Raw genomic sequence first — 15,047 nt, 5'->3', positions numbered from 1 at the left:
CCCTAGACCAGAGCACAGTGCTTTACATACGTCAGGATATAAATAAGCGGCTTCTGAAAGTCCAGCTGGAGAGACACCCCAAGTTCCCATGTCTTGGACACCAAGACAACTACCAAACTCTAAACCCCTTAACCCACGTTAAATTCCTGAAGCCGGAAGCATACAGGCAGAAAAATCTTACAACTCACAGGAACCACTGAGGAAAAATTCATGTGTCAAGACACATATTACATTTAAGGGATCTGGCGGAGCGTAATCCATTAAAAAAAAAAAAAAAAAGCGGAGGGGACGGAAAATCCACTCAACCTCTCCCTAGGAAACGGGCTGTTTACTGAGTAAACAAGCGGTAGCCTCAGACACACCTGCTAATCACTCCCACAGAAACCCAGGAGCCTCTATCGCCCCCTCCCGGTCGCATCCCGGCGCTTTTCTACAAATTGGTGGCGTTCTGACGTCGGAGCCGTTGGGTTTATTTGAAACACACGCACGACCAATCCGTCAGCGTCTGCGGGGAGTCGCGTAGCGGCCAATCCCCGCCCCTCCGGAGACTCTAGCGAATGGGAAGGAGGTTGACATCACGCGCCAATCAGCATGGCTCTTAGAGACAGCGACTCACTTTTTGAATTGGCTGTGGCCGCGGCCGGCGAGGAATGGCGGTAACGGTGAGAAGGACCTGCGCTTGAAAAGGTGGACCTTCCAGGGCGTCCTTTGAGAGCGGTGAGGGCTCTGTGGGTGCGCGTGGCGGCGGTGGGAGTGGGCCGGCGTCCTCAGAGCAGTGGGCCGCTGTGCTTGTGTCCCACGGCCCCGCCCCGGTGACCGCGAATTCCGGAGCACCCAGCCCCGGCTTCCCGGCTCTGGAAACCACGCCGCCGCCTTCCCAACAGCGGGGCCGGCTTGCGGAGTGGGAACTGGAGGTCATTCTGGCTCCTATGCTTCGTCATCGCTTGCCGGGTTGGATATTATTTCCGAAAAGAGTTCTGGGTAAAGGGGGGAGTTGTCGGAAAGGGGGTCTTGGCAAGCCACAATGGGCTCTGCGGATCTGGGGGCCGGCAGCTGCGGCCTTTGGGGGCTTATCTCAGATTACTTAGTGGTTTCACTCTTGGATTTTTCCTGGCATGTTTAGTTTTTAGTATTTAATGTAAAACGCCAGCCCTTTCCGGCTCTCCACCCCGCGTACAGATGGGTATGGCTTAAGGGTTAAAAGCGCAACCCTTGAAATCGGCTCGGAATTAAATGTTTTGCCGCCAACCTGGGGGAATTTTATCTCTCTGCTCTAGGTTTCTTTATCTGTAACATGAATATAATAATAATACCTACCCCTTAGGATTGTTGCAAAGATTAAATGAATGCAAGTAAAAGGTTTAGAACAGTGCCACAAATTGGTTAAATAAAAGTTATTTGTTAATGACAGTATTACGTAATGTTAACAATGTTATTGTCAATAACACCACCAACATGTCCAGTATGGCATTTAGCTCCTCCACCCTGAAAGATGATTGCCTAAAAAAATAAAAGGAAACTTGTTTAAGTGACAAATTTTATCTTTGTTATGGAAAGAGTCATATGTTGTATTTAGTTAGAAACTCCTTGAGTATGTTCTCAGATGAAAAGTAATCTGTATGGGTTTCCGTTTCGTTCCGTTGCTCAGTCGTGTCCGACTCTTTGCCACCCCGTGGACTGTAGCCTACCAGGCTTCTCCGTCCATGGGATTCTCCAGGCAAGAATACTGGAGTGGGTTACCATTTCCTTCTCCAGGGGATCTTCCCGACCCACGGATCGAACCCGGGTCTCCCGCATTGGAGGCAGACGCTTTAACCTCTGAGCCACCAGGGAAGCCCTGTATGGGTTTATGAACACTTTATTTTTGTGTGTGTTTATCTTAAAAGCTTACAGAATACATGAATATGAAAAACATATTAGTGCTTTTCAGTTTGTAATCAGACTCTTGATACGTGGTAATTTTAGCATGAAGCTTTTTTCTAAATGTTAAAGCTGTTTTCCTTTGTTTCCCCATCTATTTGCCATGAAGTGATGGAACCAGATGCCATGATCTTAGTTTTCTGAATGTTGAGCTTCAAGCCAACTTTTTCACTCTCCTCTTTGACTTTCATCAAGAGGCCTTTTCGTTCTTCATTTTCTGCCATAAGAGTGGTGTTATCTGCATATCTGAGGTTTTTGATATTTCTCCCAGCCATCTTGATTCCGGCTTGTGCTTCATCCAGCTCAGCGTTTCTCGTGATGTACTCTGCATATAAGTTAAATAAGCAGGGTGAAAATATACAGCCTTGATGTACTCTTTTTCCTATTTGGAACCAGTCTGTTGTTCCATGTCCAGTTCTAACTGTTGCTTCCTCACCTGCATACAGGTTTCTCAAGAGGCAGGTCAGCTGGTCCGGTATTCCCATCTCTTTCAGAATTTTCCACAGTTTATTCTGATCCACACAGTCAAAGGCTTTGGCATAGTTACTTCATGGCAAATAGATGGGGAAACAGTGGCTGACTTTATTTTTCTGGGCTCCAAAATCACTGCAGATGGTGATTGCAGCCATGAAATTAAAAGACGCTTACTCCTTGGAAGGAAAGTTATGACCAACCTAGACAGCATATTATAAAGCAGAGACATCACTTTGTCAACAAAGGTCCATCTAGTCAAAGCTATGGTTTTTCCAGTGGTCATGTATGGTTATGAGAGTTGAACTATAAAGAAAGCTGAGCACCAAAGAATTGATGCTTTTGAACTGTGGTGTTGCAGAGACTCTTGAGAGTCCCTTGGACTGCAAGGAGATCCAACCAGTCCATCCTAAAGGAGATTAATCCTGGGTGTTCATTGGAAGGACTGATGTTGAAGCTGCAACTCCAATACTTTGGCCACTGGTGCGAAGAGCTGACTCATTTGAAAAGACCCTGATGCTGGGAAAAGATTGAGGGCAGGAGGAGAAGGGGATGACAGAGGTGAGATGGTTGGATGGCATCCCTGACTCAATGGACATGGCTTTGTGTGGACTCCGAGAGTTGGTGAGGGCGTGCTGTGGTTCATGGGGTCGCAAAGAGTCGGACACGACTGAGCGACTAAACTGACTGAAAGCTGTTTTGGCAATAAGCTGATCATATATAATATCATCAGAGACAGTTTTACTTTTTAATTACTTCCCTGGTTTGATGGTCTTTAAACAGAAGGAAATGGTAACCCACTTCAGTATTCTTGCCTGGAGAATCCCATGGACGGAGAAGCCTGGTAGGCTACAGTCCACGGGTTGCAAAGAGTCGGACACGACTGAGCGACTGAACGGAACGGAACGGAAACAGAGAGGCATAAGTGAAAAAATGTGAACTCATGGTATTTTTGATTTGTTAAAGACTCGCTTTTACGTTCCTGAAAGCAGCAATTATCTCTTGATTTTTCTTTCTTTTTTAAACATTTTATTTTTGGTTGCACTGGGTCTTTCTTCTGCATTTGGTCCTTCTCTAGTTGTGAGCGATCTGGGGCTAATTCCTTGTGGTGCACTGGCTTCTCATTGTGGTGGCTTCTGTTGCCAAGCACAGAAATTCAGTAGTTGGGCCCTGGCTTCAGTGGTTGGAGCATATAGGTTAGTAGTTGTGGTGGATTTTTCTTTTTAGCATCCTTTTAAGGAGACTTGAAATGAAAGCCTGTTTAGAGCCTTTCTTTTTCACTAGAAACATTTAAGTGTGAGAGACTTAACGGAAATATAAGGACTGGATAGAGTTTATTACTGAGTCTAAGACTTTTAGTAACAACTATTAGAGCTGTCCTTTGGGAAGCCTTTACATAATGATTGATGTGAATGTATGCTAAAACAGTAAGAAATGTTCACATTGTGAATATTATCAGTTCAGTTCAGTCACGCAGTCATGTCCAACTCTTTGCAACTTCACGGACTGCAGCACACCAGGCTTCCCTGTCCATCACCGACTCCCAGAGCTTGCTCAAACTCATGTCCATTGAGTCAGTGATGCCATCCAACCATCTCATCCTCTGTTGTCCCCTTCTCCTGCCTTGAATGTTTCCCTGCATCATGAGAATGAGTAATTGTCACTCATGTAAAGACATCATCTATTCAGTTTATCACAATTGGATTTGAGTTGTACTGTTACCTTTTCCTGGTGTGGAAACTGAGGCATAACCTACTAAGTGCAGAGTTGAAACTGGAAGCTGAGTTGCTTGACTTTGAAGCAACTAATACAAGTTAGTGCACTTAATAATCAGGCTTAAGTCTATTATTATTAGTGTGTACCTTGTCACACTATTTAGTCTCACTTTTCATAAATGAGGCTAATAATACTTTAAACTTTGTTAAAAATCTAGTGAAAGTTATTTGTATATTTTATTATTCTGAAAAAGTAGGAAAGGGTAAATCAGATCAGGTATGCATCTTTAGATAAGATGGGGCCTCTTCTTTGTATATTTGCCCAATATTCTGGAAGTTTACCTCAAGATGATAAACTTACATTAAAAACTCCAGTTTGAATTGATGAAGGTCTATTCAGTTTTTTCTTTATTCCCTGTTTGCTTAACATTTCAACTCTTTTAAGTCGTGGAAATTTAAAAAAGAAAGATTTTCTTTCATAGTCCAGGGTCATAATGACACTTGTTAATTGTCTCATGAAATCTTTTAGAGGAGAAACTTTTGTAAAGTAATATGAAAATACAGATAAGGGAGCAGTCTAGTCATACATGAGAAGTTTGGAGAAATCGACAGAAGATAAGTGATGTGACTGGTTGAAAGACATGCTCGGTGGAGAATTGAGCCCTGTTAAATGCAAGTAGGTGTGGAGTAAATTGTTTGCAAAATTCTGGGAAATCCTTTGTGGTTGGAGCAGTACAGTCCATGTGTTCTTGGGGAAGTAGAGGAGGTGAGGTTAAATAGGTGAACTAGGACGAAAGTGTAAACTGGAGGGTGAATTGGAACTTGATTGTCTAAGGAGCCCTTCTCATACAAATTGTAAGCAGGGAAGTACATTGGTCACATTTATTTTTAGAACCATACCCTGAAAACCATGTGGATCGTGACCTCTGAAGAAACTGGTGATAGAGACAGTTGTCTGAAACTGTTGTTTTTCACCAAGTGGGCATTGTGGCATTGGCCACAAAAAGACTGGCTGGATCCCAGAGGTACAGAGATGCTTGAGGGATTGATAGCAATTTAGGGGAGGGCAAATGAGGTAGATGAAAGAGTAAGGATGGATCAGGTTTTTGACTGGGATTATTTGGGGGATGATGGTGACATGATAAATGAAAATAGGAAAAGAAATAGTTTGGATGAGGGCAAAGGTATGGAGGGGAAGGTAGCATAGTATTTATGAGTACATTTTGAGTACTTTTTGACTGTCCAGTAATATCCTGAGTGTTTTTGGTACATTGTTATTTTACTATATCTCTATGAGTCAGGGATGAGTATCTTTATTTTATAGATAAAGAGCGACTATCTATAAAAAGTTGAGTGACTTCCTTTGGTTCAGTATTTTTAAAAAATGGGTAATGATATTTCTTTTAAGTTGTAGGTATTAATGCTTGTTTTTGCCCAACACTTATGTTCGTTTTTTGTAATTTTATTTAAATTTTTTTTTTAGCCATCATAGAAGAGAACAAACAATGGCTGATAATAGTGCATTAACATCCACTACTGGCAGTGCAAGCTTGGCAGACTCTTCCATTTTTGATTCTAAAGTTGCCGAAACTTCTAAGGAAAACTTATTTATTAGATCTACTTCATGTGTTGAAGGTAAACATGTTATCTGCCTTAAAATGCCAAATCACTCTTTTAATCCTAAACTTACTGACTAGTGATTTTCTGATGATTTGACTGTAATATTGTTCAGTTATGGTACAGGCATTCAGTAAAAATTTGTTAACAAAAACCCGTTACAATACCTTTTTTTATTATTGTTTGGATAAACATTTCCCAACTTCGAAGGAGAGCGCGTCTTGTTGGATATTGCTTTTGCTGTATGTGAGGGCAATCTAGCTGCAATATTGTTAGCTAGAATGTATTCAGTTAGCACTGGTCAGGTGAAGAGCCACTTCTTCCCTTTTCATTGTGTAAACTTATCTTTCCTAAAGTTGTACGCGCTATTTAAGAGGATGACTCGGCAAGTTGATGAATGCTTTCTTTGGTTATGAAGAGTGCTAATGTTTGAATACTTGTTTATAATACAGTATGTTTCTCTTCTGAAATGATACCTGATCAGATTTTTTTTTAAAGCTAGGAATTAAGTCATTTTAATTTCAGGGAATGTTATTATCTCAAAGATGGAAATGTTACAGATATAGCCAAAAAAGGGGTTGGAGACTACTGATTTCGATGTTAGTGAATAGTAAAAGTGTTTTACTTAAACATTTTTAATTTTAATAGAAGAAATGCCTCAGATTGAAACAAGAGTCATACTGGTTCAAGAAGCTGGAAAACAAGAAGAACTTACAAAGGCCTTAACGGTATGGAGATTTAGCTTTTAATTTTTTAGAAGAGACTCCACTGGTGCATAAATAAATTTATAGTTTTCTAAATCTCATAATTAAGTCTCTTTTCCACAGACTATTAAAATAATGGAAGTCCCTGTTATAAAGATAAAAGAAAGTTGTCCTGGAAAATCGGATGAAAAATTAATAAAAAGTATTGTTAATATGGTAGGTCAAGCATTTCGTTGCATGTGGCATGCTGCACTTCCTTTGATTGTATTCTCTAGTCCACTTAATGGTGATTGGGCCTAAAATAGATGCGAGGTATACTTTGAGCACTCTGAAGCTAGATTAATGAAAACTATGACATTTATTTTAAAATTTGGATGTTTCTGAAACCTCAAGCTATAATATTTTATAAATAATGAAATCCTTATAGAGTAATTTGGCATTGTTAAATGACATTTCACTTATGTATTTGTGAAGATCTAATACTTTAAACTCTACTTTTTTTCTCAATAATTTTATTTTATTCTAAATTCTTGCTTTACTTCCACAATTGCAAGTCAATATTTGTCAGTCATCAGGGAATTTACCTCACTGTATGAAATGTATCTAATTCCCTATACCAGCTAATACTAGATTGTGAGGGTTTCCATAATAACATATGCTGGGTGGCTCAAACAATAGAAATATGTTTTCTCACTTTCATGGAGGCTAAAGTCCAAGATCAAGGTGTCAGCCTCAATTTCTGCTGAGGCCTTTCTCAATTTCTGTTGAGGCTTGTCGATGACTGCCACCTTCTTGCTTTATCTCACATGGCTTATCTTCTGTGCATGCATATCTCTTTTGTATGTCCCGATTTCCTTCTCTTATAAGGACACCTATCCACCACTAATCCAGTCTGACAAGAATCCACCTATGTGACTTCATTTAACCTTTATTACATCTTGAAATGCCATATCTTGAAATAGTTACATTCTGAGGTACAGGGGATCAGGACTTCAACAAGAGTTTGGGGATTCACAATTCATCCCTTCATATCAGCCTGGGAAGTAAAGCCCAAATATTGACTCACACATTTGAATTTTCTTTTAAATGGTTCTGTTTTTTTACACAAGTCATGTAGATACTTAACTATCTTCATTCTTTTTCATGGATGTACCTTAGTTGCCTTTTTATATCCTGTGTATACAATGTTATAGTTGCCTCCATATTTTCTTATCTTTCTCTTACTTCCCTCATATATGCTGAACTTTTTGTAGATGTTACATGTCATAGTATTTTTTTCTTTTTTTCTGACTATAATTTGTGCAGAAAGAACGATGCGTGTGGCATCATTTTCTCAGTCAGAATAAAAAGCAACTGTGGATATCTTTCTAAGGCATCCTACTATCAAAATTCATGTACTTAAAAAATTCATCATCCCTATTTTTATATCCATACTAGATGCTTTATAATGACTACCAAGTCATGTCAAAAACTTACACCTTTATAATAATTTTCAAAAGTAAAGAAATATGACTGTTCACTATTAAGTATAATACTCATTGTATGATTTAAAACTTAAGTTTCTATATTTCTAAAAATACACAAATAAAAATGTTGATACTGAGTTGATTTTGGGGTCTTAGAGAGATTTATAATTGATTTTATAATATATAAATTTTATTTCTTAATAACTCCATGGAAAAAATCAAGGAAATTAAACTACCGTTTGTAAAGATGGAATCAGTTGAAGAATTTAAAAGTTTGGATTCTCCAGAATTTGAAAATGTATTCATAGTCATGGACTTCCAGGATTCTGTCTTTAATGAGTTATACAAGGCTGATTGTAGAGTTATTGGACCACCGGTTATATTAAACTGTGCAGAAAAAGGAGAGGTAAGAAAGAATATATGTTTATTAGAACTTTTCAAAGTTAATAAAATTTTATTAATGAATTGTTATGCAGAAAAATCTCATTAATTGTTGAGAATATGAAATATTTAGAATAGGAATAGTAGTGGCTACTCTGTAGTACCTACTCTGTAGTACTCCCTTCTATAGAACTCAGAAGTCCTTTAATCATAAATAATATGTATGTGCATGCATGTTAAGTTGCTTCAGTTGTGTCCGACCGTTTGCAACCCTATGGACTTTGGCCCGCCAGGCCATGGGATTCTCCAGGCAGGAACACTGGAGTGGGTTGCCATGCCCTCTCCTTCAGGGGATCTTCCCAACCCAGGGAATGAACCCGACCCAGGGATCAAATTCCCGTCTCTTAATCTCCTGCGTTGGCTGGCAGGTTCTTTACCACTAGCGCCACCTGGGAAGCCTGAAGCATATCGTATGTATATAGAAAATCTTAATACCTGCAGTATCTTGGGAAGAAATAATTTGCTTTAAACCTGGGTACCAAAGATGTGTATATATAAATACATAAACTTTAATTTTCCTCCACATAGAACAGCTACCACAATTGCATTTTTATCAGTTTCTACTAATAAATTAGGGAAATTACTGTAGCTTTTTGTTTTTGAATAGCATTTCAGTTAAGTTGTAGTATAGTTAATACTTATTTTATTGCTCTGTTTTGGCATTCTTAAGCTTGCCTTATTAACTTTAAACTGCTTGGTTCTTTGTGCTTCTTTTTTTATAGATACTAATAATGAGCACATGATAATCTTTTAATTCTCTGTTTTGATTCAGAAATGTTGTTTTCAAAAACACATAAACATTTTAAAGGTCAAGATTATGGAAAAGTATATTTCTGCCCAATAGTGGGAATTAAATTTATATCTGTTTTTAAGCATATATAGATAAAATCATATATATATGATTTTCTTTGATATATAGATAAAATCATTTGTTAAATTATTTACTATCTCCATTTTTTAGCTGAAAAGTTGGAATATTTGGTTCAAGTATATGTATGATCAGTATTTATTAGAAAAATATTTTTGACCTCTTAACTTTAATTTGAAGCATTTACAGTAGTATATGGAAATCTTTTACTATAGACAAAACCCATGTATCAAAGTACAGTTTGGAAATAAAGGTTTGGGTATGGATATTTATATTTTATTTGGCAGTAGTAAAGTGTGTTTAGATTATGTGTATCAAATATGATATCGGAAATCATGGGAACTTTTTATTGTGAAATTGGTCCTTGCAATTTCTTACATATTGAAAGATACAAGTATATTTTGGGGTTGGGAATGTTAAATGGCAAGAGAGGGAAATATGTTTAGTTTAGAAAGATGTGTTCTATTTTTGCTATAGAGAAGCTCACAGATTTAAAATTGTATCCTTCAGCCTTTGCCATTTTCATGTCGCCCACTCTATTGTACCAGCATGATGAATCTAGTACTATGTTTTACTGGATTCAGGAAGAAGGAAGAACTAGTAAGTATTTTAAAACATTCTAGTCAAAGAATATTTTCTCTAGCAAAATAAATTTAAATTTGCTTTTTTTGGTAGTTGTATCATGATTTTATTTTTAAAATAGTGAAGGAGAAATTACTGTGAACGTGAAGTGAAGTTGCTCAGTTGTGTCCGACTCTTTACGACCCCATGGACTGTAGCCCACCAGGCTCCTCCATCCATGGAATTTTCCAGACAGCAGTACTGGAGTGGGTTGCCGTTTCCTTCTCCAGGGGATCTTCCTGACCCAGGGATCGAACCTGGGTCTCCCACATTACAGACAGATGCTTTACCATCTGAGCCACCAGGGAAGCCAACTATGAGTATACTAGGTCTTAAACTTTGTGAAGAAACACTCTGAAGAGCCTTGTAAACAAATGTTTTGTCTAGGGTGGCTGTTCTGTGAATTAGAAAAACTTCGTAACTATCTGTTTAAATTGTCTTTTTAAGTATTTTATTAGCACATTATTTGAAGTTTTTGGTTTTGCATTGCGATTTTTTGTTATGTATATCTAGTCTTAAAGTATTCTCATTGCTCTAGAGAATTCATAGAAACTTCTTTCTTTGATCTGTAAAATTATTTATGTTGGAGCTAATGGGGTATTAATATAATTCTGTTGGAAGAATCTTGATGTGATGGCAACGTGGCTTTTAAAAAGTAATAAACTGAGGACATATATTTTTTTTGGACATAAACCTGTTGTGTCCCCCTTTGCCTGGGAAAGAAACAAGCTTTTCTACTTCACCACCCACCTCTGAGAAGTAATATATTTACTTTTTCACTTGTGTGAAAGCCAGTCTTTAGTTAACTTAGTTTTGTGTGTTCATCTTAACTAGCTTATCTCTCTGTATGATTTTGCCCATGCCAATACGGCAAATGAATCTTTAATTTTTTAACATAAACTTTATAAAAATTATTTTATGTACCTGATAAATAGAAATCAGTACATGCTAAATAAACTATAAACATCATTTAAAATTTTGTTCATATTAATAAAAAAAAACCAATGTTTACTTTTTCTTTTGAGGTCAGATTGGTGACATTGGTTCATCACATGGGTGGAGTTATTCGAAAAGACTTTAATTCAAAAGTTACACATTTGGTGGCAAATTGTACACAAGGAGAAAAATTCAGGGTATGTAAATTTTAGTATTTTTGTGTATTTCATTATAGCACTGTTTGGTAATGGATTTAATGATAGTGTTCTCATTTTGTCTATTTCTCTCACAATTTATTGAGAATCAGAAATTCAATTTTTTGCTATATGTGTGTTTAGTAAAAAATTTTTTAATCGTAGGAGTGTGGCCCCTGAGGTTTGAAGGAGGCAGTGGAGCTTGAGTTAGGTCTTGAAAGATGATTAGGATAGTGGAGGTTGGTAAGTGAATAACATTTTAGGAGGCAGATGAGTAATATTAGGAAAGAATTACTATGAGCATTGGTGAGTAAGGGGGTCAGAAGGTGATGAGGGTAGGTATTTCTCTCTTATCTAAGAGCAGAACTTTGTTCTTATAAAACGGTTCCAAGATTTAACTTGTGAAAATTATAGAACAGGAGAAAATACTTTTATTGGGATTAAAGTCTTAGTTCAAGATTGCACTTGAAGAGTTTATCACTTTGTTCTCACCCTCCATCAGTGTATATATGTAGAAAATGGTAAATTTAGGGTAATGCTGAATTCCTGGGAGGTATACTTAGAATTCATATCTAAGATTTTGTGACCTAATCAGATATTTTCTCTTAAACTCTTGGTGCTATCATGGGGGTTAATGCTTCTAAGAAAGGAAACACGGAAATAGAAATGTAATAAAGATGAACTGAATCAACTTGGGAGATGTATTTATTTAAAATAAAATGAAACAGCTTGGACCTTGTGGAACTTGTTTTGGAAGTTATTTTAACCTAAATTTGTATAATGGAAAGATAGTTTTTTCTTTAATATTTCTTTATATTTTGTTATAAAGCAGATGGGCAGTGATCTAAGAATGTAATTATAATTGTTTATATCTTATAAGAATGTAGTTATTTAAGGTCAAAATGCATCATAATTAATGTTTATGTTTTTAGGTAGCTGTGAGCCTGGGTACTCCAATAATGAAACCAGAATGGATTTATAAAGCTTGGGAAAGGCGGAATGAACAGTAAGTATTTAGAAATTCAGTTGGTAATTATGTGAATCAATCACATGTCATAAGGAAACCCATGTGCCCAAAATTCATGAATTAATATATGAAAAGTTAATTCAGTCTTTGTGAAGCTTAGGGAATAAAGTATAGGAGTATTTATACTAAAAAAAAGTATTTTTTTTTATAATTATTGAAAATGGAAAGACATCTATGATATCTTTGAACTTTATTTTATAAAATAATTTAATAACCAATAAAAGCATTCTAAAATTATCAGGTAATAGCTTACTGCATCTGGATGTTTGGGTTGTACTATATTTTTTCTTACGTTTGTCTGGTTACATTTTAAGTTATAATTGCATTTTATAACCTTGTTAAGCTTTCCATTGTCATAATTTCTTGCTCTTTTACTTGATTATTACTTAAGATTTTATGAAATTACAGAACCCCTGAAATACATATAAAATTTCATGTACAGAGCAGATATTTGCATCTTTAACAATTACCTGTGATTAAACTGTGTGGGAAGTTACTTCTGGGATGACTGAGGACACATCAGTTTTTTTTCAACTATAGTTTTTATGAGCATTTCAGCACCTATGTAAAATATTTTCAATAAATGGATTATGCTAAAACCTTGAAAGTTACTGTAGATTTATAAATTGATCTGCTTCACTTATGTTGAATTTCAGTTAAGCTGGTTTTAGGAGAGTGTACTTTATTTTTAGGGACTTCTGTGCATCAGTTGATGACTTTAGAAACGAATTTAAAGTTCCTCCATTTCAAGATTGCATTTTAAGTTTCCTGGGTTTTTCGGATGAAGAGAAAACCAATATGGAAGAAATGACTAAAATGCAAGGTAGAATTCAGCATAATTTAAAAGCTAACATATTTTATTCCCTACTCCTGCTAATCACTTCCTCGAGCATATGTCTCTCTAAAAAATTTGGGCCTGGGGATAAACAGTTGGTCTTATGTATGCTTGTATGCTTTCCTCTTTAGGAGGAAACTATTTACCACTTGGAGATGAAAGATGCACTCACCTTATAGTTGAAGAGAATATAGTAAAAGAACTTCCATTTGAACCTTCAAAGAAACTTTATGTTGTGAAACAAGAGGCAAGTAATTGTAAAATAAGAGTGGTTTTTAAAAAACATTAGTAATAACTTTTCTGATGAGATAAAGTCTTAATTAAAGTGTTCTTTCCACTAGTGGTTCTGGGGAAGCATTCAAATGGATGCCCGAGCTGGAGAAACTATGTATTTATATGAAAAGGTATGCTGTTTGTCCCTTTTTTCATTTGTTCTGTGAACTTGATTGTATGAAGATGACACTTTTTTATTCCAAAAGAACCTAGGATAATTAGCACATAGATCATGTTTTTTTTGTCATGTTTAGGAATGTCGGAATAATTAAACAGTTGGATATTGAGGGACAGTCTATGTAGATTTAATGTATTGGATCTTATTTTAATCTGTGTCATTCTGTGCTAATTCTTGGTGATACCATTATAAACCATAACATCCCTATCTTCAGAAACTTAGAACCTTAAAGAAAAGAGAGATGTGTGTACAATTATAGTACAGAATGAAATGTGCCATAATTAAGCAATGTATGTATTCTAGCTACTAACTAACTCAGAGACTCAGGCAGGATTGAAAAGAGCAAAGAAATGCTGAGCCGCCTTCTTGGCTAACTTAGTAAGGACATTCATGTTAGACAGCAGGTGGGAGAGGGTGTGAAAGCTTAAAAGTACATTAAATGTATGTCTTCAGAAAAGAATGTGGGAGAGAAGGCCAACAGATAAAGCTGACTAAATAGGCAGAATCAAGTTTTTAATGTGTTAAAGCATTTTGATTGTCCTGTATGTATTGGAACAACTGAAGAATGGGGAGAGTCATTTAAAAAATGACTGTAGTAGAAGGAATTATAGGCAAGGAAAATCCAGCCTTCATTGCTGGATCTTGGTGAAAACTGTGTCGTTCACCAGAATGTGACAGAAAGATATAGAAGCAGGCTTAATTTTGAATGGAATGTTGAAGGTGAAGTGTGCATATATTTGTTTCTATAAAATCTAAATATGTACTCTGTTGTGTTCTCTTTAGGCCCTTATTCTCAATGTAAGTTTCTGAGCGTAAAGTTTAAAAAATATGCCTCAGATTTCAGGAGAGAACGCTTAAAAAAATCTAGTGGTAGGACTTCCCTGTGGTCCATTGGTTAAGAACCTGCCTGCCAATGCAGGCAACACGGATTTGATCCCTGGTCCGGAAAGATTCCACATTCTGTGGGCAAGCTAAGCTCATGTGCTACAACTGCTGAAGCCCACAAGCCTAGAGCCCATGCTCTGCAACAAGAGAAGCCACTGCACTGTAGCTCAGAGTAGCCCCTGCTCACCTCAATTAGTGGAAGCCCTCATGCTCCATCGTTGATGCATTTTTAAAGACAGTACAGTTAAAAAAATAAGTGGTATTTGACAAATATTGAAGAGCACTGCATCCAGGCATTGTGCTAAATGCCAGAGATACAGTGAACAGAATATGAATGAATGGTCCCTGCCTTCCCTTAATTTATGGTCTAATGGAGAGGAGATTATAAACAAGCTTATAGGCAAATATGTAATGGTAATACTACTGTGGAGAAAAAGAATTAGGTGTTAGTGGTTAGACAGTTAAAATAGTCCTTTGATTATTATGTTTTATGAAGCAGCCGAATTATGTGGAAAAATAGGTAGTTGTAAAATTATTGTGCAAAACCCAGATTTTGTCAGATTCTTAAGTGTGTTTTTCTTTTGTTCTTGTCTTAGTAAAGAACCACAGAAGTAAAATTGAGCTTTTGTGCTTTTGATTGCAGGCTAATACACCTGAGCTCAAGAAATCAGTGTCACTGCTTTCTCTAAATACCCCAAACAGCAATCGCAAAAGACGTCGTTTAAAAGAGACACTTGCTCAGCTTTCAAGAGAGGCAGACTTGTCACCTTTCCCTCCCCGTAAGCGCCCATCAGCTGAACATTCCCTTTCTATAGGGTCACTCCTAGATATCTCCAACACACCAGAATCTAGCATTAACTATGGAGGTAATTCACATTTTTAAATCTTTAAATTTA

At 36.8% G+C, this 15,047-nt stretch overlaps 1 protein-coding gene across 4 annotated transcripts in view; it reads left to right on the top strand.

Moving 5' to 3' along the window:
• The first annotated feature begins 580 nt into the window (after window positions 1–580).
• The window catches only part of ECT2 (epithelial cell transforming 2), a 57,251-nt gene continuing 42,784 nt past the window's right edge, over window positions 581–15,047 (top strand). The window contains exons 1-13 of one of the 4 annotated variants that reach the window (XM_088839035.1): window positions 640–717; window positions 4,636–4,782; window positions 5,590–5,741; window positions 6,372–6,451; window positions 6,551–6,643; window positions 8,117–8,299; window positions 9,713–9,802; window positions 10,849–10,956; window positions 11,886–11,959; window positions 12,673–12,803; window positions 12,947–13,062; window positions 13,157–13,219; window positions 14,795–15,017. In XM_088839035.1, the coding sequence (XP_088695161.1) occupies window positions 4,748–4,782; window positions 5,590–5,741; window positions 6,372–6,451; window positions 6,551–6,643; window positions 8,117–8,299; window positions 9,713–9,802; window positions 10,849–10,956; window positions 11,886–11,959; window positions 12,673–12,803; window positions 12,947–13,062; window positions 13,157–13,219; window positions 14,795–15,017 (1,348 nt within the window). In that variant the 5' untranslated portion in view covers window positions 640–717; window positions 4,636–4,747. Of the gene's footprint in view, window positions 718–4,635; window positions 4,783–5,589; window positions 5,742–6,371; window positions 6,452–6,550; window positions 6,644–8,116; window positions 8,300–9,712; window positions 9,803–10,848; window positions 10,957–11,885; window positions 11,960–12,672; window positions 12,804–12,946; window positions 13,063–13,156; window positions 13,220–14,794; window positions 15,018–15,047 lie in introns of all 4 variants that reach the window. The other 3 variants (XM_088839038.1, XM_088839043.1, XM_088839041.1) reach the window with 3 other exon arrangements.

The sequence above is a fragment of the Moschus berezovskii genome, chromosome 1 (assembly GCF_049115385.1).
Source record: "Moschus berezovskii isolate FMDL1 chromosome 1, NW_MosBer_1.0, whole genome shotgun sequence".
Lineage (NCBI taxonomy): Eukaryota > Metazoa > Chordata > Mammalia > Artiodactyla > Moschidae > Moschus > Moschus berezovskii.
Note: the sequence above shows the minus strand (reverse complement) of the source record. Positions and strands in the feature narration are given on the sequence as shown.